Source organism: Tripterygium wilfordii, chromosome 1 (assembly GCF_013401445.1).
Source record: "Tripterygium wilfordii isolate XIE 37 chromosome 1, ASM1340144v1, whole genome shotgun sequence".
NCBI lineage: Eukaryota > Viridiplantae > Streptophyta > Magnoliopsida > Celastrales > Celastraceae > Tripterygium > Tripterygium wilfordii.
This window is the reverse complement of record NC_052232.1, coordinates 7,426,038-7,452,717: the sequence shown is the minus strand read 5'-3', so window position 1 is coordinate 7,452,717 and position 26,680 is coordinate 7,426,038. Positions and strand designations below refer to the sequence as shown.

The following is a 26,680-nucleotide window of genomic DNA, read 5'->3' as shown; positions in this document are numbered from 1 at the left end:
AGATCTCAACAGTTGGTAACTAGGTTGATATTCTAGGTATCATCTGTTGAGTTGTATACATAAAATTTATGTGCATCATATACGGAGTCTATGTGCATCCAATTCAACAGTTGAGATACCAATTGTTGGGATGTTTAGCATTTTTGAATTTGCTATCGCATGAAAATGAGGTAGAAGATGCTCAACTATGGAAGGTATAAAAGACCTTCATCATAGAGATTAGAGAGACTACTTGGATGTATTTTCTAATTAGTCCAAAATTTTAGGTAGGAAATAAAAATATCACAAAAAATGAGGGGTAAAATCGTAAATGAGGAATAAATAGTAGGGCTTCGGCTTACCCTCGCTGTGTGCAAATGCCGCTCGTCGAATAAAACTATAAAAGCTGCCTATCCAAACCCTCCTTACCTCTTTCACCACTCAGAACCCTAATCTCGGACGGCGAGGACAGAAGTCTTAGATCGACTTCTTCCTCTCTCTTGAAGTTGCAGGACAACCATGGTACTACGTTCTCGATTGGATCTACTTCCTTCTTTTTGTATTTCTATGCGTGTACGCATCTGTGTGACTCGTTGTTTCAATTTGTGCAGACTTTCAAGCGCAGGAATGGAGGCCGTAACAAGCACGGCCGTGGCCATGTCAAGTTCATCCGTTGCTCCAACTGCGGCAAATGCTGCCCCAAGGTACGTCATAATTGTCTGCAAACACCTTTACGTGATGATGTCGATTACATTTATAGAAATTTCACTGAATGAAATTTTTTGTATATAGTTCCTGGTTGTTTATATATTTTGTAAACCAACGGTCATTGATGTACAGGACAAGGCTATCAAGAGGTTCCTTGTGAGGAACATCGTTGAACAAGCTGCTGTTAGGGATATTCAAGAGGCTGGCGTCTATGAGCGTAAATTTTATTTATCTTTGATTATCTGTCTTTTCCCTTGTTGTGTAGATATGTAGATTATAGTTCTATTTTGTGTTTGATTGTACGATTCTTGTGTTCTTATTTCATTGATCAGAGTACACTCTCCCTAAGCTTTATGCAAAGGTGCAATACTGTGTGTCATGTGCCATCCACTCTCACGTGGTCAGGGTGCGTTCTCGTGCTAACAGGAGGATCCGGGAGCCACCACAGCGTTTCATCAGACGCAGGGTACTTATTTTTCTGTTTGCCTATGCAATATTCTGATTACTCTTTGAATTTTCTTATTTTTCTACCAGTTGATGTTGTAACATTGTAGTTTTTCATGAAAAAACATAGTAGCTTCTTATTTTTTTTTGTGGTTGTATATATTTCCATTTCCAGTTTAGCCTTAGGTTAAATTTTTAACTGCTGTTAGATTCTAAGTTCTCAGCCATTTGAAGCTGAAATGTGTGTTTGTTCTTACACAAAAGCATATCAGAATCTATCTTTCGATTCGCTTTTCTTAAATTTGGATGTAAGATGTCCCTAAAGATTCACCAACCTTCAATCCCAGAGGAGAAAAGACAATTAAATTTGTTTTTTTTCATGGTAATGCTTTCAACTATATTCTTCTGGATGTTTGGATTATTTTGCATTGTTCCTGGTTTCTTTCCGTTGTGGACTTTCATTCATTCTACAGAGCCACTAACTTTAATTCCCAGAAAAGAAAAGACTTTAAATGTGTTGTTTTCTTAGCAATGTTTTCAACTAAATTTCTCTGGATGTGTGTATTGTTAACAAGTGTGCTCTTTTTTGTATGTTTATTGACTATTTAAGGGTTACACTTACTTTAGGGAATTGTGGAATGCTAATTCATTTTTCTTTTTCTGAATTGTTTGACAGGCTAGCTATTTATACAATATGTTGTATGCTTCATTCTAATCAATAGTTAAGGCCATGTAGAAAATGGCTTGAGATTGTTTTAATTTTAAACTGCTGTTAACTTTTTTGGTTATATTTAATACGCTATGATAACTTGGGTGTTTGCCTCTGGCTGATTTCCTGGGTGTAAGATGTTCTAGCTGTAGTTGTCTCGTATTTTTCGTTGATGATGGCTTGTTTGATCTTTGATAGCGTGTTTGATCTCATCCAGCAACCGTCTTCTCATTTTTTGATTCCACAATAATTTATTTATTTATTTCAGGACGATATTCCAAAGCCTGGTCAGCCTGGCCAGCCTGGGCAAGCACCTCGTCCTGCTGGAGCTGGCAACCCTGTTCGTGCTTGAGATCAAATTAGTTTCTGATGCTGTTTTGCCTTCATATGGATGTTGAGAATTTTGTTTTGTCTATGGCTCCTCCTTATTTTATAATTACATGCTTCGATCTTTGAGGGTTTTCTATTCAGATTTTGAATCTATGAATTGAGGTCTCAAGTTTAGGTTTCTTGAAATTAGTTTTGCCTTTGAACCACATCCATAAGCAAGAGTCATAACTTTTCATGCCATTTGGCATAGGCTGAACTGAAAGAGAGCCATTAGTTTATGATGTGGGTGAATAAAGATGAGATTTTACCCTACATGGAAGAAAGGGTGTTAAACAATACATAGATAATGTTGACATGGATAAAATTGATATGATTCCCATAACATTTGATAATTTGGTTGAAACTTTTTTGTTTTACGCATTTGAGTTATGTTTATAATCGTTAAACTTCAAACTGTTGCATGATTGAACCGTTTAAAACAAATGTCGGTCTTGTAAGAACATGAAACAGTGGTTGTGTCAATTGTAATTTATGTTGGTCTGCTACATTATGTTTTGAAGTTTTAAATACCCAATGTTTGAGATTGTTCTTACAAAATGGATTTGGTATACATTACTTGATTGTAAAGTTGGCTGTGTATTATGCACGGGCCCTCAATCGTGTTAGTAACGAGTCAAGGATGATGGAAATGGGTACTATTTGTTCAAAACTACCAGCATTCGGTCATGGGGTAGTTCGTTTGTCTTAAGGCATTGGAGGCGATGTGTGGCCTACTGGCTGCATAACCTTTCGTCAAAATCCACAACCTGGAAAATTATTTAGATTGTTTTCAATGACATAAAGATAGATCGATGCTAAGAAATGCATAAATCAGGCATGACTTCCTCTGATGGTGAGTACACCTGGTATTCCAAAGGAGATGAAGTAGAGTTGGAATCAGTATGGCTTATAGTCATGTACGAAGAAGTGAAAGCAGAATTGACTCACTTAAGCATAGAAATAGCTACCCAGTTTCTGAGCATAGAAATAGCTCTGAATCATCAAAATAGTGTCAATTTATCACTAGGTTCTTAGTTCTTCCATTCAATATATAGTTCTTTGCTGTTAGTAATCGAGAATCACTGTTATCAAAGCCTCCATACATAAAAATGTAAACTTTTAGCTGCAATCCAAAGGTTCTCATAATATTTCAATGACTCACAAGAGTTCCAAAACCAAAACAAAATTTTATGATCTTAAATTCCCACCTCCACTGGTAGGAGGATATGATATATATTTCCTTTTAAATTTCCATGAACGATATATTACATCTTTGAAGGTGCTTCCAAGGAATGCGTGACGACCCACTTCCTCTCATCTCCTCCACCTCTCTCCACCATTCTCTGGTTCTCCAATATAACCCTCCTGCAATTGTCGTTTGCATAATTTGCAACCACGAAATCCGTCTCTGCCCCGACGAGACACGAAGGGAGGGTACACCACACCCGCACTTTGCGTCGAGGACCCGTAATTGGTATTTGGCTCTCTAGTACAGGGACGCAGCGAGCACACCCAAGTCGCGACCTTTGGCGCTCTCATGGAGAGAGGACTCTCCGGTCTCGAATTGGAGACCCTTTTCTGTCGTGTACTCGGCTGTGCAATAATTAGTCTTTACTAATCACTACTGCTTTTCTGTGTGGGAATCTAGGTTTAGGGTTTAGGGTTCTGTGTGGAAGGTGAAATGGGGATCGTCGATACTCAAGTGCATGTTTAACGGCAGAGATTTACTATCATTTTTTTCCAAAAACTATTTGAATTTCATCTTTATCTGGCTACGTCAGCAACTGGGTTTTTACCTGATTTAGAGGTGGTGGACCCACTATTGTAACATTTGTATGGAAAGTAGAGGTGTCTTAATGTGGGTGATGAAGCATTTGGTTGTCTCCAATATGGATCATAAATTCTGTGTTAGGTCATTTTGTGCTGTTGGGATTTCAGACTATTTATCCCCGAAGAGAATGTTTTGCCTGTACTTGTTTGAGATAAAGGGTTTCAGAAAAGGCGGAGACTTTAATCAAAACGGAGAGGCAGAGGGGAAGAATCTTCACATTCAAACACGGTAAAGTCTTATCAATTTGGAGCCCCTTTGTTTTTTCTGCACTATTGGTTCTGAATAGAGTAGTTCTGAATGATGTGATGCTAAATTACTTGGACCTTTAATTTGTACATGGTTCTGTTGAGATGTTAGCTGATGCCCTTATTTATCTATATTTGTGTGATTTATCTGTGACAGTGTGATGATAGAAACGTGCTAAGTTTTGGCTTTGATATTTTTGATATGAATTCTAAAATAATTATGAACAAAGACAAAAAATGTTACTCCATGTGCACAAGGGCACGTTACAATATTCGAAGGAAATTTTATTCTTTACAAATTTTTAGAGGCCATTGAGGCACGGAATTAATTGAATGGTAAAATGAGAGACGTCTAATATTGGTGCTGTTCTGGACTTCAAGTGTTTGTAAACAACCCAAGGTTTATGCACACTTAGTTGTTCAAAGGGCATGTTGGGCTGGCCGGTTCTTTGGTTACCAAAAGAAAAAAAAATTTGTTCGGCTTGAATGTTTGGAACTAAAATGGCTGGCTCTGGTTTAATCTCAGTTTATGGATTTAGACTTTCATTTTGGGGAGTAGATATTTTAGGGTGACAAATATCCATGTAAGAACTCCCAAAACTGACACATAGTAGCCCATGAAACAACTTGATCAGAAAATCAGTGTTCGAAAATTATTTGCAGAAGATGAGAGATCAGTCGAATGGGGGGTGGTGAAGGGGGGCTTAAGGGCTTTACTTGGTAGCAACAAACATGCAAAACACATGTAAGTTGACTAAATCCAACATCTAAACAGAAACTAATGTAGTAATACTTTATAGAGAGAAGCAAAAGGTATTCATTTGAAATATTAATAGACTAATGTCTCACACTATTTGTATGGACGCTTTTCTGGCCAAGGTAGTTCCTTTTTTTGTTGGGGCTATGTTTTCGCAAGAATTTTTGTTCTTCTCTGAGATACTGCTGTAGTATTGTGTTTGGCCACTTCTTCACAGGTAGGATAAGGGGCTTTTGTGCTTTAAATTCCTTAGAGTAGCATTGAACTTTTAATCAGTAATCCAGGGCTTGTAACTGAGCTTAACCAAGTGTTGGTTTACTGAAGGACAGGTGAACTCCTATTTGGACTGTTTTTGGTCTTTACAGCAGGAAACCTTATTCATAAGTGGGTTAAAACTTAAAACTCAGAAAATTCATGTGGAAAATGAACGTATCTCTGTTTTGAAAAGATTCACAACCGTGTTGTGTTGATGTCAATTAGCTAATGTGATATGTCGCTTGTAAGCCTACAAGCGTGCATGCTTGTGCAGTGATGTTTAATTAATGCTTTTGCTAGCCCAATGAACACAATATTTAGAAATGTACTGTGAGAATTCAGTGATGGATGTCTCATGTTGATACATGTTCAGAAGGTTTGCCAAACCTAGAAATCTCTGAATTTTTTAATCAGGAACTTCACTAATTAATGGTTCTTGTCTAGATTATAAGGGGGGTGAATCATGCAACTTTCAAAGATAACGTGTTGATTTAAGTAGGGGTATCATGTTCAGGAAGCTCGTCTCTTTGACTTGATTTTCAGGTGGATGTTCAACAATATGCAACTCATTTAAGTAGTTAGGAAGCTCTTGTCTATTTGACATGATGATTAAGTCAATGTTCAACAATTTTCATATTTAACACATTGCAAACCTGTGTTTGTGTGAAGCCTGTGCCTGACATGCTAGCTTCATCAATAACATTTGATCCAAGTAGACTTCTGAACAAGCTCAAACAAAGTGTATGAATTCCTCGAGCTTTCATTAGAGCCCTCATTATTTAATGTTAACCATTCAATTCTGAAGCTACAAAAATGTTTTGGAATGCAGTTTCTTGAAGAGCTTTGGGCTTTTTTATTTGAACAGAAAAGCTTTGGGCTCAAAGCTTCCCTTTATTGACCTTAGCTTTTTATTGAGTTTCAAAGTAACTTGGTGGTGGCAAGATACTGGTAAATTCGTTTGTAATAAATGCAATTACATTATATCTGGCCCGATAATGCTGAGATTTAGTTTATCTACCCAACAATGAATTATTAGGAAAGCTGAAATGAGAAATAACTAAAATGCATTACTATTATTAATTATTATCATCACCGCTAGACCATTATAACCTTATTTATGTTGCAAATATGGAAAGCCTCAATATTTGACTACTAAAAATTTATTGCTATAGGTCTTGCATTGTTACGTGGCTCGAGGAGGAAGAACGCTATTTGTCGAAAGAACTTCAGGAAATTTGTCTCAGGCAAGGCTCTTCTTCTTTTGATTTGGTGGTGAAACTTATTCAGGTCATTCTGTTAAATAGCAAGACTCCACTCAATAACATGTCTTAACTGTTAGAATATATGAATGATGTGAATGCCCAAACCAACAAGTTAACTTATTGGGTTGAATGAAAAAACAACTAATTTTAAAATGGTATCAAAGCTGGGGATGTCTTGGGTTAAAATCTTATCTTGCACATTTTAAACCCCCATTTGTTGTTGCCCCAAGTGTGAGCCATTGTGTGGGCTTGTTGTTGCCCCAAATGAGGGTCTTGTGTGAGAGTAACCCCAGTGTTGGGCCTCGTTTGTTGTGCACGTGTTGGGCCGTTAGATTGTCCCACCCTCATGTGAGGGGTAGTGTTAGAATATATGTATATATGATGTGAAATTTCGAAACCAACAAGTTAACTTATTGGGTTGAATGACTAAGTAACTATTCTTAACATTAACTTTTATTCATTTGATGATTTCTCTCATATTTCTCTATTTTATATTAGATTCCACCATTTGGAGCTTCCCTTGAGGGGTAAAGTTTAGAAAGAAAATAATACTTAGAAAATAATTTTTCTTAATTTTCCCCTTTATTAATAATACATTACTCATCATTATTCTTTTCCATGTTTCGAGAGCCTCAGCTATTTTTTTAAAAAAATTTAAGGACCTTAATTATTTTTTATTTTAATTGCTCCTCTCTATTGTCCTTCTCAACTGGGAAACTAGTTCTTCCATTTTCTGACAGTATTGCTATTGTTTTCTTGATCCCTATCTAGTTAGAGACTTAGAACATTTATGTTTTTGCTGTATAAGAAGGGTTTCAGCGAAAAAGAAAAATTGAATAATGAAACATCAGTGGTTGAGGCTTCAACTGGAACAAAAGCATTTCTGACCACATTTGAAGCATCTAATGAATTGGCATTCTTCTCAGCCTGGCACACCCTTGCTAGATTAAGCTATTTTCTCTATTGACATTTTTTGCCTACATATTCATTCAGAATTTTTCTAGTGACAATATCCGTGTGTTCTTCTTGGCATCCTGATTATGTTTCAATTAACCCATTCGTTTTCTGTCATTGTCTATTTTTCTTATTGTGTATCTTTTAAACTCTAACTTTGAAAGGTTTTTTGTCTCCTGGTGGTTTCTACACTGTCAGTTGTTTGAGTTTGTAATGGCGCTTTGCGTTCATGAGACAACTGAGGTTATCTTGGTGAGTTGGAAGTTTCAGCTTCTGATGTGATGGGAGATATTCCAGAGAGCTTCTCACCGTCTTCTTATTTGTCTTCATCTTGTCCCTCCACCTCTTTGTCTAATCATCAAAGATTGTCGATGGACACTGGACTTCGGCTAATTGCTGAGCAAAGGGTTAGGGAAATTTTTGATACTGTTCGACCAGCTGTGGTTTCTGACAAGAGAAGGAAGGATGTTATTGACTATATTCGGATTCTAATTAGTGATTATTATGGGACAGAGGTGAGAATTTACCCCTGCTTCCATCTGTTTTTTTGCTTTTCTGTTTTCAAATATTTTCTTTCAGGAAAGCGTACAGTTAATGTCCATTTTCTTTTGCTTAAGCTGAAATTTACATCTAGTAATATATTTATTATGTAACACTGTGTCTCTTGTTTCCAACAATTTATAGATGATATATGTTGATCATGCATTATTTCTTTTATTTTAGAAACATTGATTCTAATGGAAATGAAAGGAATAGTTGTTGAATTCTGGATGAGGAAAGAATGGCTTGGGATTTCTTTGAGGGAGCCAAGGGGGAAAGGATCACGGGCCATCATAACGTTACGCTATAGCAGTTATTGTAAACTGGATGAACTTTCATCTTTTGATGGAATTGATTTAGTTCTAGTAAATGATTTTTATGATGGCACTCCCTAGGTGCCTTTCTTAAGATAATTTGTCCATTTTTTTTGTTGCTGAAGCACAAATAAAGGAATTGTTTAAATGTTTTCTCCTGTTTCATGGTTTGAGTGATTGAATCACATTACTAGCATTACGAATCATAGGTCATGCAGGTTCAAATAATTCCAAAACAGAATATGTATAACAACTAATAAGAGGATTTCCAAAGTTGTGATACAATTCCCTATACGATGCTTTTATCACCCTGATGGAATCAACAATAAATAAACAAATATAGTAAAAAAGTGTGCTGCAGAATTGTATTGCATTGATGTTGGGGTTTGTACGTAGCCTTGTTATGGATTTTAGAGACATGGTTTGGTGACTTAAACCTTTGATGCTTAGGTTGCAACTTGCAATGAACAACTCTTTCACCGTGCCAAAAGATTAAATGACCTGTTTTGTCTTCTTAATATGTATAAAACCTTGAAGTTTCTCTTTCATCTACCTTTATCTTTCTTTTTTTTTTCATCCCCTTTATAGTTCTTTTTGTTATTCATAAAATCTGCTTCTGGAACTTCCTATGTAACTATTTTTGTGCCAGCATTGGTTGGTTAAATTTTAGTTTTTAAAATTTTGAATTATTATTTAGGCCTTGCAATCTATTAATTAGCATCATAATGTATGTTTATTTTCCAAAGATGGTTATGAAATATAGAGCATAATGGGTATGCTAGCATGCAGACTGCTATTTAATAGTCTTGCATAACTTAACTGAATCCTGGCATATGTTGGCTCCTCTTCCAAATACATTGGTTGGTTTTGTGATATGGAACTGTTAAATCAAAACAACACCATGGCCAACTTCTGCTTCTCCTCCAGTTGTACAGTTTTGACTATATATGATAGTTAAAACGTTTATCTGGGGAAGAAGTGATTTGTTTATTCATTATGGTTTTATTGATCTAAAGTCAAGGTGAAGTTATCTAACTCTTTTAAGTTCAGGTTATAGAGCTCGTCCCCTTCGGCTCAGTTCCATTCAAAACATATCTCCCCGATGGAGATATAGACTTGACTGCCATCACCCATCCAAATACAGAGGCAGATCTGGCCAAAGATGTCTGCACTATTCTTGAAGCTGAACTGCCGGATCCTATGTTCAGAATAAGGAACGTCCAATATGTCTGTGCACAGGTTAGTTTTGAATTTGATGGTTTCTAGTGCTCCTTGCTTAAGTGTTGATTTGGTAATCTAATTAAAAGTTTTTGGAAGCACATCTTTCTTTTATATGTCTGTGTATATATAATTACATTTTGCTTGTTTTACGAGCATACATTATTGTGGTAGCCTGGTTACTTTATGAGTGATTTATAATGGAATCATGTTCAGAACGGTAAGATGTTACTTCACATTTCCTCTTCCATCTATTTCACTTGTCGATATATTGTTTGCGGCATGCAGTGCAAATATTGCAGGAGTTGAGACACCTGTCACCTTTTAACAATTGGCTTGTTTTCGTTATTTAAGTCTTTCAGGGAATGTATAAGATGGTATTCCTTTTTTAACCAGCATAAGCATAAAAAAATGTCATCAGCTCCTTTTACGGATATCCCATTTTGCATTCGAAGCACTCGTTCATTAGAACCTACTTTTATTTATGATATATTATTTTTTTTCTGTATAAAAAATAGTACAATGTATTATCCTGTGGATTTCGAGGGCCATTATTACTTTGGCCTTGTTAAATTTCTTTAAATACTCCTTGTATTTCCTCAAATTTATAATATAAATAAATGGAAGTGTTGCTAATGTATAGTTTCATCTATACATGAACATAAAGTTATCTCTCTGGACAAGAAGAAAAAAAGCAAACAATTCAGATATAAAAGACAACCTAGAACACTACGGATACTGCCATCTTCTTGACGCAAAAACCACGATCTTGAAGTATTAAAGAAGTAATCTAAAGCTTTTCCTATGCGTATCTCTGTGCCTTCAAAAGCTCATCTGTTTCTTTCCAGCTAATGTTTCCAACATGTTAGCAGAGGAACCATAGAAATCAACTTCCTTTTCTCCTTGTTAGTACAAGCAGCTGTTCACATCTTAAGCTCCTCTTCTAGAGAGTTAGAGACAACCCACTTGATACCCATGATTTTCCAATTCAAATCCCCGAAGTATCTAGGTCATTTACAATGGAGAAGGCAACTAATTGATGTAGGACAACTGGACAAGTTACAAGGATTCCTAAAGTTATTAAGGGAGTCAGCTTTAACTATTTCCTCTTCGTATTAGAAGTGTATTTTTATCATAGTTGTCAAAAGCGCACAAGGCGCACGCCTAGGTGCAGCCTCTGCGCCTGGGACAGTAGCAAGGCGCTGGCCTTGCTAAAGCGCACGCCTAGGCGAGCGCCTCTTCTCAGGTGACGAGCGCAAGGTGCAGCGCCTCGTCAATTTCACGCACAGATCGATGGTTTCTAGGTTTTTTTTTTTTTTTTAAAAAACAACCACCAAAATGAAAAAAAACAAACTACAGAGTCTTATTGAGAAGAAACCTAAGATTGCCGACTGCCGAAGAAGTGAAGCGAACACTGAAGGAGGATTTCAGAGTTCAAACCCATCAAAGTGTGACTGTGTAAGTCATCGATTCTATCTCTCTCCTCCTCCTCTTCTTCCCGACCATTGTTGTGCGATTCAATCGATGAGAGAGAAGGCACGCCGAAGAACACAGAGACGGAAGGTTGAAGACAACTCTGTGTGTCTTTTTTTTGAATAAATAAATCACCTTAATATGTAGTTTTATTTTTCCTTAAGTGGGAAATAAAGAAGAAAAAATCTGGCAGGTTCTTATTGGTCCCTATTTTTTTTTTTTTTTTTTTTTTACTTTCAGGCTTGTCTCTAATCAAGAAATCATCAAACATGTGCCACTAATAATACTTTATAATCAACAAAACTAAGAAAATACATAAAGAATGGCAAGAAGTAAAGGAAGTAGTATATTAATATTTGGGAATAATATATAGATTTATTTTATAATTAGTTATATGGATATGTAACAGTGAAAAATTAATATTTGGGAATAATATATAGATTTATTTCATAATTGGTTGTATGGATACTTTAAGAGTAGAATTTCTCTATCTATTAGAATTATATTTATTTTTACTTTTATTTTTAATTTTGTGCCTTTCTTCGCTCGGGCGTGTGCCTTGCGCCTCAGGCGATAGAAGACTTTTGCGCCTTGAGTGCGCCTAGCGCCTTTGACAACTATGATTTTTATAGAATTATTAGAAGTTCTAGTGTTAGTAGAAGTTCTGGACCAGCTGTAAAAGCTGTAGTTTTCCTAATTCTAGCATAATTATATTACTTTTTCTATTTCTAGTAGGATTAGTTTGTTATGCCTATAGAAAGGCTTGACTCATGAGTAGGCTTATTATAAACAACTTTGCTATTGAATAAACTTAAGTTTTCCTCAGTCAGAGTATTTATGCTTCCTAGTGGATTCCAGGATATTCCTGGTGGATTCTGGGTTTCAGAAGCGAACGTTGTATAGTTCTTTTTTTACACGCTTTCTTCCCACTTCATTAATGGTCTCCGCTTTGAACGGAACACCTATTTGCCCAATGCCATCCTCTCTTGCATAAGTTATCAAGAATGAGAATTTTTTCCCGTGTAGCTTCCCAACTGAAAATTGCAACTTCAGTTGGGACTTTTGGTTTCAAGGCACACTTCCAAGGAAACTCTTTGTTACCAATATTACCATTTGGAGAAGAAAAGGCTCTATAAAAGCTCTTAACAGCTTGAAGGATGAAGGGCACCAGGTTATGTAATCCTTTCTCCCATTGTTGACTGAAAATCATACATGAATTCCTTGAAGACTTTGAACCTCTCCAAATCACAATCCAAAGCATTTCTATTAAAACTAGCAAATCAACTCACTATTTCCTTCCATAAATCAAATCAACATTCAACACAATCTTTACACACGGCCTCCTTATTACTTATTAGTGGCTAATCTAAAGAGGTAGGAGAATGCATCTTTCAAAGAGACTCACCCACCATTTTCCGTACTAACTACTAAAAACGAATGCTTTCACCTTTTCCCAACTTTGAGAGTAGTGTGCACTTGCCATAAATCGTAATTCGTAAGACTTCCCAAATAGTTTGCCAAACGCCAACCCCGCCTATTCCACCCAATTTGTTAATCGACACCATACTTGGCAACCATCATTCTTCGAAAGGTATCTCTATCATTGGCAAATCTCCAAAATCACTTCCCAAGAAGAGCCTTAGAGCTAATACCCAAACCTGCTTTAATTTTGGAAGCTTTATCACCTCCCAATGAATTCGAGGAAACTTTTATCATGGTTGTCCCACCAACAAAAGCGTTTTCGGATTCTTTCAATCCTACTAGTCAACAAAACTGATATGGGAAAAAGGGACATGAAATGTGTGGGGAGGATAGAGAGTGTGCTATTTATCAACATAAGTCTTATCACCTTTTGCGAGTCAAAGACCTCTCACACTCCTCAAATCTTCTCTCAAACTTCTCAATGATAGGATTCAAAATAATGGAATATTTGTGTTTGGCTCCTAGTGGAATGCCAAGATAAGTCATTCACATCAAAACCATTTCCAATGGGAACCACATTACTTTTGCTAAGATTTACTCTTAAACCCGCAAATGCAGGAAAATGAAGAAGTATGATCGTCAAGCTTATGACTTGATCATTATCTGCATCGCACCTTAAAATACCGGCATGTTCGGAAGTAGGAGGTGAGAGATTGAGAATTTGGAGTCACCACTATTAACTTTAAAGCTTAAAGTAAACCACGTTTTAATAAAGAGAGACTCAAAACCTTAATAGCAACATCGCTTTAGTAATAAAGGAAACATATAATATTGATGGTCGGTGGATGGTTGGACAGTAGACACTGTCTAATTTGTATAGTGGGTATAGATTGATTGGTAAATGCTTGATTTTAGATACGATAGAGAACTTGGACTATAGAATCTAATTTTGAGGGAGATGCACTATTGGTATCTTCCATTCTTGGTAAAATTTAATTATCATTTAAAATAACCCCACAAATGAAAAATAATACATTGATAGTCAGGTGTGTCAAATTGTTGATGATGGAAAATTAAAAATAAGAAGGTAAGACAAGGAAAGGCTCCTTAGTATTTTACATGATAGAAATCAGTAGTTTGATCATCTTCCTATCATGTTGGCAATGGAAGATTTTGTCCTTTTTGATGTGTTAATAATTAGGATTAGGTGATTCTATTACCTTGAAATTCTGTCGCTTCTTTAATATCCATCCGATCCCTCTTAAAGCTGCTGCCTTCTTTTGAGGACTTAGTCTTTTTCGCTCCAATTTCTTAAACTTGCACTCTCATGTTTTATTCCACCTATAATTTAAGCATAAATTAAGCTGGTTGCTTCTTTAATATCCATCCGATCTCTCTTTTGAGGACTTTTCCTTTTCCTTTTCATGAGTTTTTTTTTTTTTTTTTTAAATTTTTAGAAGTCAGGGCATTGTTGTGATTTCTAGGTTTACTGAAAATATTAAATTAATAATAATAGGTACTGTTGTTTGTCTCTCATAATGGTATTTTAGTAGTCTAGATCTAGTCGTAGTTTATTAGTTTCTTTTTAGGAAACGAAGTATCTCTTTTCCTTCGCCATAAGCGAGGGTTTTCAATGAATATTGGAGGTACCGCCATCTTTCCTGAAAAAGTATCTTTTTTAAGAGATAACTTCAGTTACAATTATCTTTTTAGGCAGCTACTTATATTAATTATACAAATCCTCAGTAGTTTTCCAACCCAGGAAACTTTCAACCTCATTGGTTCTTCAATGTTGCAATTCCAGTTTCTAGTTCTCTGCTTTGTTGCTGGAACTCTCTCTACGCTCAAGCACATTCATTGCTGCTTCTTCAACAATGGGTACCATGATTGATAATCTTTCGATATACCTTTTCCTGTTCCCCATTCTCTCCTTCCTCAACTTATTATTCCTTTATCCTCTTGCCTTATTTTTTATATATGGAGATGGATAAATTGTCTACAGAAGGGGGCATGTGTTGGATGGTTTACATTCGCACTGATAGGGTGTATTTGTTTGGTTTTGTTGTCTGTGGTGTTGATGCCTTCAATGAGAACAGCTTGAGCAAACTTCCGTTTGGTCAATTGTAGGGTAAACTTCTGTTTTGTCAATCTTGAGTTTTGTTGCTTACAATTAGTAATGTTCTGGACCTGCAGATTTAAGGTTTGATAATTGATAAGATCATCCCAACTGCATGTTTGATAACTGCTTGAAGCTCTTAAATCTCATTGCGCCTTGTTTGTTAACTTAAGCTTCTTGTCGCGCATTGCCCATCCGGATTCAAATGTTTTTCAATTCTCTCAAATATCAGTCACTGACTAGGCAGCACCGACACGCCAAAACTTCCGTCGCACCCGCACTGAGTGCGGCAAGGACACGGATGCGGCAGGGACTCGGCAGAATACGTATGCTGACTCGTGTGGGATGTCTGGCATTGAAGAACGATTTCAATCGTATGGGATTTATCTGTTATCAACTTATAAACCCAATAGACATCTGTCATCTCCAGTAAAACTCAATTGCCAACTGTCATCTCCACTAGAACAATTTCAGTCTGACTTATAAATATTAGACAGACGCCTTTGCAGACAATTTGGGTCTACTTAAACTGCTTTGCAGACAACAATTTAAGGAAGAAACTTTTAGAACTTGGGCTTAGGCATGCCTAAGGCTTAGTACAGCTAATAATTTTTGTTAGTTGAGTTTGACCCACACCAATATTTAGATGACAATGGTCATAATCATCAATAAACTTTGGTTTAATATATATAAAAAAAAAATCTTTTATTTGCCGAGTCCTCCCGCACCCGCATCCTGGATTCTTTGAGGATTTGCGAATCAATGTGTCCCCGCACCCTCATCCCGTGTCGCCGTATCCGAGTCGGTGCTGCCTAGGTCACTGAAGACACATGAGAGTATTTGCAATCAAAAGCTATTGTATGTTATAACACCAGGTTTCTTAAAACTGCTACCAGACTGACTCTGCTTCAGCTATTGCAGTTGCTGCTGAGCTGATATTAGACCACCAGCTACAGTAATATAGCAGCTGCTGAAGCTGACGCTGAACTAGCCATGAAGAACTCAAATTTGGCTGAGGAGGAACCCAACTGCATGTTTATTAATCACTTCTCCATGTCTCATTGCTTCAACTCTTTCCTATCACTTCAATTCCTTTTCTTATAGCCTCAATTCCTTTTCTCATAACCCCCATCCTTTTTAGTTATTCTGGGTTTTCTCCAGCTTCAAATGCCGAAACATAGCTAGATGATGAAGGCAGATTTGCCTTTCAAATCTGTGCGAGCTGCCTGAGTAACGGCAGTTTCGGAACTCAGAAGAATCCTATTGTCATTAGAACACTGCAGGGAGTCAGTGAATTTTGTAATTAGTCCTTTAGTCGTGAGAAAGCTTGTAGAAACTAATCTGAAAAGTTGGACGTCCATTTTAGCTGCACCAACCCAACAGTATGATGTGGATGCTTGATTCTTTCAGGTAAAAGGAAAAGTGACAAGGTGTTGACAGTTATTAGAAATATGCGTCTTTTTCCCCTACAAAACAATCTTGAATGGAAAGAAAAGAGAAAAGAGAATGCAGAGTACACCTCTTTTCTCCATTCAAAAAAAGAAAAGAGATCTGTACTCTGCATTTTCTATTTGCCTAAGGAAGTACGGGATGCATTTGCCTTACAATGCTTTCTAGAATAGAATATATACTAGACTTGAAGATGAGTCACATAGTTCAGTATTATTCTACTTTAATCTGTCACAATCTCATTCTGTTCGGGATTGTATTCACTCTTGTTGTTGCTTCTTTCAGCAACTAACCTTTTTGCAGGCAATAGGTAGATTGTCCTCCGGTCAAAGTGTTATTTTCTGTATGTGCAATAAAGGCAGCAATGATTTCTTGTTCATCGTTTTTATCTTGAGATTTTGGATGGCAGGTTAAGGTTGTAAAATTCTCAGTGAATAACATAGCCGTGGATATTTCATTCAATCAGAGGGCTGCGATTTGTTCCCTCTTTTTCCTGGAGCAGGTATGCTCCTACTGTTAACTTTAAGATCCGCATTTTCTATGCATGCATGAATATGGGCATGTCTTTGGGACAAGTGTGCTTAGCCCCATCAAAGTAACTTAGAATAACACCCACTTACCAAACAATATATAGCAGCGAGACCATTAAACAGAACAAGAAAAGTGATCAATTTTTGTAAGCTGGTAATTGAAGTACACATATGCCTATGGTGATTATATCAGCAGGTAATCTAAAATCAACATGCCTAGTGTAATATTTGGATCTCTGTTTGTACTTATGAGTAGTCTTTGAATTGTCTTTTGTTTTACTTGGTTTATATTTTGGCTCTATATCTTTGTTTGTACAAGTAACAAGTGTAATATTTGGATTTGTAGTGAATTAAATTTGTCTATGTTTCCATCTTATTGTTCCTTTATGTCCTGTATTAACATGCCAAATTCACTTTGGTGGCTCTGCATTGAAAGGATACTAGTTTCTTCCTCCTTTAGCTGATTATCCACATTCCTTAGCAAGTATACAATTAGTATCTTTCTTCGTAAGTAAATCTCTCTCTCATTCTCGCCATCTTCTTCCCTTTACACCACCCTCCTCCCCAACCCTCATTGCATCACGTGGCTGAAAGCCTCAAACTATGACATAATGTACTTCCAAACATGTTTTGACTGAATTTGAAACAAATTTTTTTTTTCAGGTCAATCAACTTATTGGGAAAGAGCACCTTTTCAAACGCAGTATTATTTTGATCAAAGCTTGGTGCTTTTATGAATCGAGAATTCTTGGTGCACACTATGGTTTGATCTCAACATATGCGTTAGAAACATTGGTCTTGCATGTCATAAACCTTTTTCATTCTTCATTACACAGTCCTTTAGAGGTAGGTACTTTTCTTTTGAATTTGCATGTGCATTGGCAAAAACATGACAACACTTAACTTGGACACTCTATTTACAGGTATTGTCTAGGTTTTTGAACTACTATAGCACTTTTGACTGGGACAATTATTGTGTCACTATATATGGCCCAGTTGCAATATCTGCCCTTCCCGATATTGTTGGTATGTTACATCTGTTTGTATATTAGTTTTCTATTGGTTATAACTTAATTTGACTACAATGAAAAAAAGAAAAAATTGTTCATTTGAGACTTTTCTTTGTTGTTACAGTGAATCCAGAAAATGATGGGGATAAATTACTGCTCAGTCGGGAAGTGTTGAGGAATTGTAGAGAAACTTTTTCAGATTCGGTAAAGGCACTTGAGACGAGCTGTGAATTCCGTGTTAAGCATCTCAACATATTAGATCCTCTAAAGGAAGATAACAACCTAGGACGAAGTATTAGCAAAGGTATCTGCTCATTTCCCACCAAAGTGAAATTTCTATTTGATTTTAGGCTTTCTTCATGCTGTCTGCATTTGTTGATTCTTTCTAAATATTGAGGAAGTGTGAATCCCTCTATTTCATTTTCTGAGGACTTTCCAGAAGTAGACATACCTTCATGTTGGTAACTATTCACAACTTCTAAAGAATTTTGTAAGGTTTTCAATGATACTTGAAGAAGTATGAAATTGTGGACAGTAAATTAATTTTCATTAGTCATTTTGCTTTACGTCCGAGATGAGGTCTGTTAGTTTTTCATCCTTGTTGACTGACCTCAGTCATCATTTTCCCTTGAAGGAAATTTGCATCGTATAAAATGTGCCATTACGTACGGGGCTAGACAACTTCAAGAGATATTCCAGCTACCAGGACAAATCTTGGGTCTTGAACTTGAGAATTTTTTTATTAATACTTTGAGACGGAATGGGAAGGGACTAAGGCCAGACGCTGTAGTTCCTGTTGCAGTATTTGGTACTGGAAGATGCGAGGAATTTGATCTCTGTGGAGACTATGACAATTACTTCACTGGTCCACTACTTGACCGTTGGTGTCCTGATCATTGTGCCTCACTTGTTCCTGACCAATCTAAATCTTCATCATTACCTTCTCCATCATTGCGTTATCTAGTTGAGAACAATTCAGATGTCTTGTACTCATTGGTGCCTTCTAGAAATAATATCACCTATACTCCTGGAACAGATGCATTTTTTTTGGGACCGCCAGTCTGCCATGTTTTTGCTCCCCAGTTATTTGCTTATGGTCCTAGCAGTAATAGAATGAGGATGTCACGAGGAACAGGCACCTACATTCCTGACATGGTACATCAATTTGAAGCCTTCCAGTATCGTTTACACTGTCCAAAACCAAATGTTCAAATGTTATTGACTAAAATTGTTGACTTTGCTGAAATATTGCAGAACCATCATTCTTACAGAGAGAGGCAAGCACCATTGAGGGTTGGAAATCATGAGACTAGGACCCGTGGCCAGTTGCAGAGGCCACTTCGAATAGGTGCCCGGATTGAAAACTCCACAGAGCCGGCTGAGGGTGAAAACAACCACTGTCCTCATCTTTCATTGAATGAATTTCCAATCCCTTTCAGGCAACAATAGAAGCACATCATCAGATGTCCAACGATCATGTTGAAGCTCTCTAAACTATCCCCTTTCCGAGTATTGATTTCGGTACTTCAAAACCGCCATCTGGACCTTCTATCTAGCAAAGAAATTAGATGAGTAAAGTCTTTTGAACTCTACAATTTCTACATCATGCGTGCCAACATAGGAGCAAAAACAACTCAGAATTCTAAAGTGATAAGAGACCAATGCATTCCCTAAAAATTGTGAACCTTTTTCTTGCTGATTATGGAGTTTTTTTTTTTTTTTTTTTTTGGAAAAGGATGATGAATTTCTTCTTATCCGCTATGGACTTGAGTTGAAGAGACTCAAGCGAACGTGCCATTGTTGGGAAAGAAATACCTTTCCTTGGGAATTTTTTTTGAAACATTTATATCAGTCCTTAAGATTTGCAGATGTTTTTGCTTGTGCTTTGACCTTTCAATTTAAATGTTGTTTTCCCTTCCAAATCTCTTCTGTGCCTTAGAAGTTACAATAACTTGTAATGGTTGGGATTGGAAAGATTGTTTATGCCTGAGCATGATCTAGCTAGTTGTGTTTTTCACTGGAAAATCAAACAGGACTGTTATGCTGATAAGATTGAAGACACGATCCTTGTTCCTCTTCAAAATCCATTGGATTTTTCATGGACAGCACAAACAGGTACAGGAGCTCAGATATTGGAGTCATCCTTTGACTTATATGTTGAGGCATGGTAGCAGCAGAGTAAGGAGAGTCCATGTTTTAACTTGGTTTACAGCAATGACTCATTGCTTGCAATCTCAAAAGTCACTGTTGTCGTGATGCTTACATAGCAGTAGATTAAAAGAGGCTTCACTATTAATCCTAATTTTCCTATATCATTATTGTTTGCAGAATACATTGAACTTTCCTTAAAACTATTCTAATATAAACTATTAATTTTAAAGATTTTTTTTTTGTAACTCGATGTTAAATATTGAAGAATACTATATATGAGCATAATTAAAATTTATGATTTTTTTTTTATAAAATCTTAATTTTAGTTTTTAGTTTTTTTTTGTTTTATTAATATCATATATTACTTGAAAATTCTTATTTATGTTGACTTTAATCTTTCACAGTTTATAAGTTAACTTTCATAGCGCTTATAAGCTAATGTTGAGATTGCAAAAATAATGGAATTTTTATGGCTTTTCAGCTTCTCTCAGTCAATGAAATATTGTGACATGTTCATGGATTTTGACCTAACATTCTCTTCTCACCCACCATTCTAGTGTATGGAAATCCTTTCTTTTGTCTCCTTTGTGGGTCAATTGGTTTTTGCAGCTAGTAATTTTCTATTTTTGAAGTTTTATTGTTGTATCAGTTGATACAGTTTGAGCCATGACAATTTGTTTGCAGCCACAGAGAACAAAGTTTCTCACGTTTAAGTGGAATCAATGGAAGCTCTTGGCTAGGATGGTAAACAGCCCTTACAGTGGCTAAACCAGGAAAAATATGAACAAAACACCACATCCAAACATTATTTTGCTTCTGAATCCAATTAAAGCTTCCAACCAGAGCTCAAAGAGAGCCATAAACAGCAAGTCAAATAAAAAAAAAGAAAAAAGACATGGGTGTACACTTTTGTTCAACATCTTCTGATGAATGCAAGATGATCCAGAAAATGGAACTACATCTCTGAGCTAGACACCGACTGCAGAGTGAAAATGTACAGATGACAGTCGTGAGCATCAACTCGAGCACCAAATGATGCCACCACATCCCTGGCGACTACGCTGTGCTGTTTACAGTAAAGATACTTTGATAAGCATGAGATAAAATTATTATGAGAACAAGCTCATAAGATTTGATAATTTTTTGAGTTGAGATGAAACGGATTGACACATCACAAACCAGGTAGGCTTGAACCTAAATTAAAAATTCTGAAGAACAGCTAGGACTAACTCAAGAAACTATTCCGGTTTTAACGACTTAAACCCTCTTGCAGGTTAGATTCCTCACCTGCCATAAATCCCTTACTGAGACATAAGTGCCAGATTCAAGTCCAAGTACATCCCATGCAGCAGTGATAGTAGCAGATTTTGAACATCGGTTCCAGAGAGCAACAACCAAACGATGTCCAGACAAAGGGCCAGCCCAGATCTGGAACATAGACACAAATTTTGAGTTCAATTGATTACAAGGCAACACATTAACAGTTAGCTTTGTTTCATACGTTCAAACAATTTCAGAAAAAAACTATAAAGTAAGTAAGAAATCAATAACCATTCAAAGATAATTTGGTTTGCCCAAATAATTTATGTACCCACCAGCCAAATAAAAAGTTGTATTTAGACCACAAATCCCATCCTGATATATTGAAAGACAGGCTCCTTGTCCCTCTTTTTTCTACTTTTTTTTAAAAATATATTCTTGGGGTCTTTCCAGACAGTACAGCAGGTACACATGCTCAGATATCGACGTGATCATTGCTATGATGGCAGGAAAGGATATGACAAAAGGATATTCATTAATTTGAGTAAGGCATAGTGCACGAGAGTATGGTGGGATGATAAGTCTTCAATTACTCATGACAAGGAAGCCATGGTTTAGATAAAAAAGATTATTCTAGTATAAAATGTTGATATGGGACAAAGCATTGGTGCAAGAAGAGAATACCTGGCTGCAACCGTCTTGTCCTGATACATGAACTTTTCTTCCCTGAACCCCAAGTCCATCTACAAAAAAAGTAAAAGAAAAGTTCAGATCCAATATATCCAAGAAGTCGCAACGTATAGTGACATCTATGAAAGAGACAATGAGGATGAATGTTTAAATCATGCTATTGACAGGCCATTCAACTGAAAAATGGTAAGATGTCGAGGTACAAAGAGAGTCAATATTTCACCTTGGTTTACAGAAATAACTTCTTTGTTGCTTATAATCTCAAAAGTCTCTGTGGTCATGTTTCTTACATCACAACCAATTAAAAGAGGGGCCTGCAGATTCAAGCTACAGATTTTAGTCATGACAAATATTATAAAAGGGTTCAAACTACAATAGAGTGAAAAACTCAAAAACTGGCATATGAATTTTGATGTACTTTGTGCAAGCTTTTAAACTGCAGCTCAAATTCCGTACCGAGTATTAAATTAAATGTTCAGAACTGATGAGCATAGACACATGTAGGTAATTCGAACTATTTGTTATCATCTATTTAAGAAAGCGTTATATCTAAACTGATTCGTGATCCAAACTGACATTGTGTGGGATGAATGCATCCCTTTCCAGCCATTAGCTGTCATCAGTGATTTCCCACATCCAAACACCGAAGATGCCGTAACCACAATGTTTTTAGCCAAAATAAAAAATGTATTTGTACAGATATGTGCAGATACACATACTTATGCATATAACAAAATTTCTTATTCGATCTTGGATCCAAAAGCGGCAAGGAAGAAAAATCAGAAATTGGTAATAGACCTTCATCAAAGCCCAGATGCTGAAATGAGCACGATACTCTTGATAAGTCATGCCGCCATTGCCCACTTCCAGCATGTCAGGATCTACCGGAAAGGATTAGATGAAAAATAAGAACCAAGTCATAGTTGAAGTACTAAACACAGAAATGTCTACAAGGGATCATGTCCTCACCGTTCCATCCACCAGGCCCGGCATATGCAGCCCACTTATCATTCAGATCAGCAATAGTAGTCATGCTTAACAATGCAAACTCAATCAGTACCCGACTAACTAAGAAATTTAAATTCTGCCAGCAGGACCTTCGTCCTATTGATAACATTAAGGAGACGCTACAAAGAAAACATGCATCTTTTCTTTTTTTGATAATCAAGAAAACACACATCGTACTTTTACATGAGGAGAACTATTACATTTACATGAGGAGAACTCACTACGATGGAAGAGTATAAAAAAGGCAGAATAATTGGGTCAGGTATCATAATGTAACATTTCCAAATCTTCAATATGCATTGTCATGTGACCATAAAATTTGTATATAAGTAAAATGCATTCGCTCTGCCTTCTTGTTATATGGAATTGGTTAGACAGGTATGCACGTTTGTTCGCATAAAAAAAAAAAGAATCATTCTCCGACCTTAAGAGATGGATTACAAGCCTTCTCTTTCAGGAATACACATTTATTTTGTTCGACTTAAGTCATTCAGATGTTTAAAGGAGGGACTAATGTTCCAAGTCTGAACAACTTAGGAACTGACTCAATTTTATATTTTTTACATATATGGAATCCAAAATCTCCTTTCTACACAAGTAGGTAATCTCAAGATACGTAAAAGTGACCACAGAGCACAAGAAAATATTCATTTCATAAAGAATTAAGGAATTTAGGTTTTAACCTTGCCCATGAATCATTAATGTCATCTGTTGTACGCCAACTATTTCCAACTTTTCCAGCCCATAAGGCAGGGTCGTCAACCCCCCTGTTGAAGCCATTACATATGTCAATATAGGTTTTAAGATTAAAGAAGCATTGATATTCTACAAAGATCAAACAAATATCATTACCATTCACAAAGTGAATAAAAAATCGTTTGCCCAGTTGCGTTTAGAGCATCTCGCATTGGTGGATATCTATAAATCAAAGAACCAAAATAAGTCAGTGAAGTTAGCTAGCATCACTCGCTCAACAACTTCAATGAGATTAAGATAAGGGAGAACCGTTCTTTAGGTCTGATGCCCAAATTGAAACAGTTGTCATACTTCAAATAATCCACACTCTGATAACAGTATAACACAACATGAAGAATGAATGAGAAATAATAGCCAAAAATGGCTGGCAAAATATTTTCTCATTATTTGCAACCAATATTAATACTTATCCCATTTAGACAATATTAGAATATTTCAAAGTGCATACAGTAAGTTACATTAGTAGAAAATGTGTTTATTCAACGGATCACAACACCATTTTATGTTTCACAAACGGAATGGTTTTTATTTTACAAATAATTTGGAAAAAATCTTTTAAATGTAAAAACACATTCACATCCTGATATGATTATTAATTTTCAAATTAAGTAATGACTACTATTCGTCTAGCTATAATGTCACATTCGCATCCTCGATTCCACCTTTGAGATACCCTCACTGCCATCAGACAGCCAAACAACCACTGTATACCCACAACTATTTGATTACTTCTTTCTAATATCAAGTATGAAATAACAGGAACAAACCCAAGAAGCAAACACTGCTGCATCATCTTTTTCGTGAAAAAGTGATCCAGGTCGAACTTGACAGGTGAAAGCCCTGAAAGCAGGAGTTGGGTGAACCAGAAGATTAGCAGGATATTGAAAGAGCTGAATAGCTGATATAAGAAATATCACAATAACACATAATCATCCAATTTCTTATAAAGTTCCCGAAGATTTATCCTACCCGGCATCCGAATAAATTCCGAGCTTAAGACCCTTCCCATGTATATAGTCAGCAAGAGCCTTGATTCCAGATGGAAAAGTTTTCGGGTCAGGAACCAACTGACCCTGCACAATCAAAATTGGCCAATAAGGAAACTTAGTATGTGGTGTAACATCATAATTTTACCAGTTTATTCTTTCTAGTTGACTCATCTCTTCATTAAGTATCTATGAGTGTGTGCTAATGTGTCATACGTATGTCCATAAAAAATGGTCGCATAAAACATTGGAAAGTAACTACAAAGCAAGAACTGATATATGGCTATGTAGTAGCCCAAAAAACTAATTCAGATTCATACACACTTTATTTCCATATTTGTTTATGTAATGTCCTGTTATTAATTAAGCCAGCGAAAATTATCAGATGTAGAGATTTAATTTACCTCCGAATCTCGAGTTGCAGAAGACCAGCAATCATCTGCATTCAATAAAATTGCTTAAGAAGGAAAAGAGAGAATTTTGAAATCTACGGAAAAATACTAGTAGCAAATCAGAAGCATACCTATATTGACATACACATATCCTAAATCAGCTAAGCCTGTTAAAATAAGTGCATCAGCTGCATAAGATAAAATTAAATGTTAGCATTTCTAATGAAGTATGATTGAGGAAAAGAAGATGCTCTAAAATTTCTTCATTAAAAGTAGTACAGCCAAAAGGTCAAATTACGTGTCACTCTCCACAACCAAAATATGTTTGCCATTTTCAGTTTCTCATATATACCATTTTCAACTTTATCAATCCCAAGTCACTTCATCGCAAACTCTAGAAATAAGCATGCTTGGTTATTTTCCGATTATTCAGGACACCTAAACGCGAGATATATACTTATTGGAATGCAAGTAGGTATGCACTTGTATAAATGGTCATCGCATTAAAATCAATATATGCAGCACAAAAACCATTGAAGGACAAAAACCTGTTTCCTTAATGACAGTTTCATTGATATTGCAGGCAAAGAAATTCCAGCTATTCCACCTGCAAACACACAATCACTCAAGCCACTATAATTCGTTTGTTAAAAAATAGTAGAAAAACATACTTTTCATAATAACTGCAAAAAAGCAATAATAAAAAAGATAAAATCAGACAAATGGAACTCCATCACTAGCTGAATTCCACAAAAATCAAGCGCTTGTCAAAGCTACCGATCAAGAGAAAACACAACGGTTGAGCACCAATTTACCTAAATAAATTTAAAATATATATAAAAGAAAAAAACCAATTCTCGTAATGCCAAAATTTTAAAATCCAGCCTAAGCAACAAAAAGCAAAAGAAAAGAAAAACACAACAGACACAAAAGTAGCAGAAAATCTAGAAGGGGAGAGAGAGAGAACCCCATCTGAGGAGTTTGAGCCAAACCGTTGTTGAGCTGCAATATCCCATATTTAGAAGTATCAAAAATGCGATTGAATGATCTCCCAAAACCATAACTTGAACTGGGTTTCTCGTATGTCTGCACAAGAGACTCCACTCTCCCAGCAATTGCTCCATGTAAAGAAACAACTGCAAAATACAGAGAGAGTGCTATAAAGATGCCATTTTTAGCCATCGATTAACGCTCTTCTTTCGCTGTGTTTCCGTCAAAAAGCTCTTCAATGCGTACAATCAACGGGACAAGTGAAATGCAAGAGGACATTCAAGAAACACACAGAGGCATTGAAAAATGAAGAAAAGGAAACTTGTGAAACTGAAATTACGTGCAGCATCTGATTCTGTATATGACAGCTCAGCAAGATTATCTTTAATGTCTTTAATCAATTTTTTTCTCGATTTTTTTTAATTTCTTACTAATAATAATATTGTACCTAATCACTTAGCAATTGAAATCCTAAATTTAAAACTTAAAAATAATCAACAATAAAAAGATATTTTAGTGGTGGACTGTTTGTTGGACACTATATAAAAACTATTCTAAGTGTTTGGGTCATGTCACTCTCCCCAAATATTTTGTTAAACAATACCCTAGACGGTTAATAGCAAAACCTTAACTTAGGTGAACATTTCATCCCCCTTGATCTTAGAGAATCTCCAACCACATATTCCATTATATGATTTCCCTTATTTTTAATAAAAAATTATTTTATGGGATTTTTGTTCTAATACTACTCCAATTGTATCTTCATTTTCATTTCAATATCACATCAAATATTTTACTATAAAAAAAGAGAAAAGGGAGAGAAGAGAAGGGGGAGAAGCGAGGGAAAAAAAATTAATTTGAT

The 26,680-nt window shown here is 36.1% G+C and overlaps 3 protein-coding genes across 5 annotated transcripts; 2 read left to right on the top strand and 1 right to left on the bottom strand.

Annotated features, from left to right (window-relative positions):
* Positions 1-341: 341 nt before the first annotated feature.
* LOC120015108 (40S ribosomal protein S26-3) lies at positions 342-2,482 on the top strand. Its single transcript, XM_038867362.1, has 5 exons — positions 342-501; positions 591-683; positions 820-904; positions 1,020-1,153; positions 2,109-2,482. Exons 1-5 carry the CDS (start codon positions 499-501, stop codon positions 2,190-2,192), a joined length of 399 nt encoding a protein of 132 aa, XP_038723290.1. The 5' UTR covers positions 342-498; the 3' UTR covers positions 2,193-2,482.
* Positions 2,483-3,301: 819 nt separating this feature from the next.
* On the top strand, positions 3,302-19,876 carry LOC120001093. 3 transcript variants are annotated; one of them, XM_038849417.1, is made up of 11 exons: positions 3,303-4,268; positions 6,470-6,541; positions 7,712-7,765; positions 7,878-8,028; positions 9,418-9,606; positions 16,455-16,547; positions 17,239-17,421; positions 17,499-17,601; positions 17,710-17,889; positions 18,220-18,740; positions 18,840-19,875. In XM_038849417.1, the coding sequence occupies exons 4-11, from the start codon at positions 7,885-7,887 to the stop codon at positions 19,032-19,034; spliced, it is 1,608 nt and encodes a 535-aa protein (XP_038705345.1). In that variant the 5' UTR covers positions 3,303-4,268; positions 6,470-6,541; positions 7,712-7,765; positions 7,878-7,884; the 3' UTR covers positions 19,035-19,875. The 3 variants fall into 3 exon arrangements, with proteins under 3 accessions (XP_038705302.1, XP_038705402.1, XP_038705345.1); XM_038849374.1 differs by having other exon boundaries at positions 3,302-4,268; positions 7,712-8,028; XM_038849474.1 differs by lacking the exon at positions 16,455-16,547 and having other exon boundaries at positions 3,302-4,268; positions 7,712-8,028; positions 18,840-19,876.
* A 732-nt stretch (positions 19,877-20,608) lies between these two features.
* LOC120004109 (alpha-galactosidase 3-like) lies at positions 20,609-26,153 on the bottom strand. Its single transcript, XM_038853359.1, has 15 exons — positions 25,796-26,153; positions 25,377-25,435; positions 24,960-25,016; positions 24,841-24,875; positions 24,420-24,523; positions 24,218-24,290; positions 23,700-23,758; positions 23,547-23,612; positions 23,378-23,461; positions 22,656-22,720; positions 22,485-22,567; positions 21,910-22,000; positions 21,681-21,739; positions 21,024-21,164; positions 20,609-20,802 (listed from the first exon to the last, which is right to left on the bottom strand). Exons 1-15 carry the CDS (start codon positions 26,008-26,010, stop codon positions 20,692-20,694), a joined length of 1,302 nt encoding a protein of 433 aa, XP_038709287.1. The 5' UTR covers positions 26,011-26,153; the 3' UTR covers positions 20,609-20,691.
* Positions 26,154-26,680: the final 527 nt, after the last annotated feature.

What these genes read in the sequence shown, in the direction of transcription:
- LOC120015108 (XM_038867362.1), top strand. An exon ending in GCGGCAAATGCTGCCCCAAG is followed by an intron (nt 684 to 819) that starts GTACGTCATAAT and finishes ATTGATGTACAG; the next exon opens with GACAAGGCTATCAAGAGGTT. An exon ending in AGCGTTTCATCAGACGCAGG is followed by an intron (nt 1,154 to 2,108) that starts GTACTTATTTTT and finishes TATTTATTTCAG; the next exon opens with GACGATATTCCAAAGCCTGG.
- LOC120001093 (XM_038849374.1), top strand. Translation starts at nt 7,795, where the DNA reads ATGGGAGATATTCCAGAGAGCTTCTCACCGTCTTCTTATTTGTCTTCA. An exon ending in TCCAATATGTCTGTGCACAG is followed by an intron (nt 9,607 to 16,454) that starts GTTAGTTTTGAA and finishes TTTGGATGGCAG; the next exon opens with GTTAAGGTTGTAAAATTCTC. An exon ending in GCACCTACATTCCTGACATG is followed by an intron (nt 18,741 to 18,839) that starts GTACATCAATTT and finishes GAAATATTGCAG; the next exon opens with AACCATCATTCTTACAGAGA.
- LOC120004109 (XM_038853359.1), bottom strand. Translation starts at nt 26,010, where the DNA reads ATGGCTAAAAATGGCATCTTTATAGCACTCTCTCTGTATTTTGCAGTT. An exon ending in ATATGTGTATGTCAATATAG is followed by an intron (nt 24,876 to 24,959) that starts GTATGCTTCTGA and finishes TATTGAATGCAG; the next exon opens with ATGATTGCTGGTCTTCTGCA. An exon ending in GGAATTTATTCGGATGCCGG is followed by an intron (nt 24,291 to 24,419) that starts GTAGGATAAATC and finishes TCCTGCTTTCAG; the next exon opens with GGCTTTCACCTGTCAAGTTC.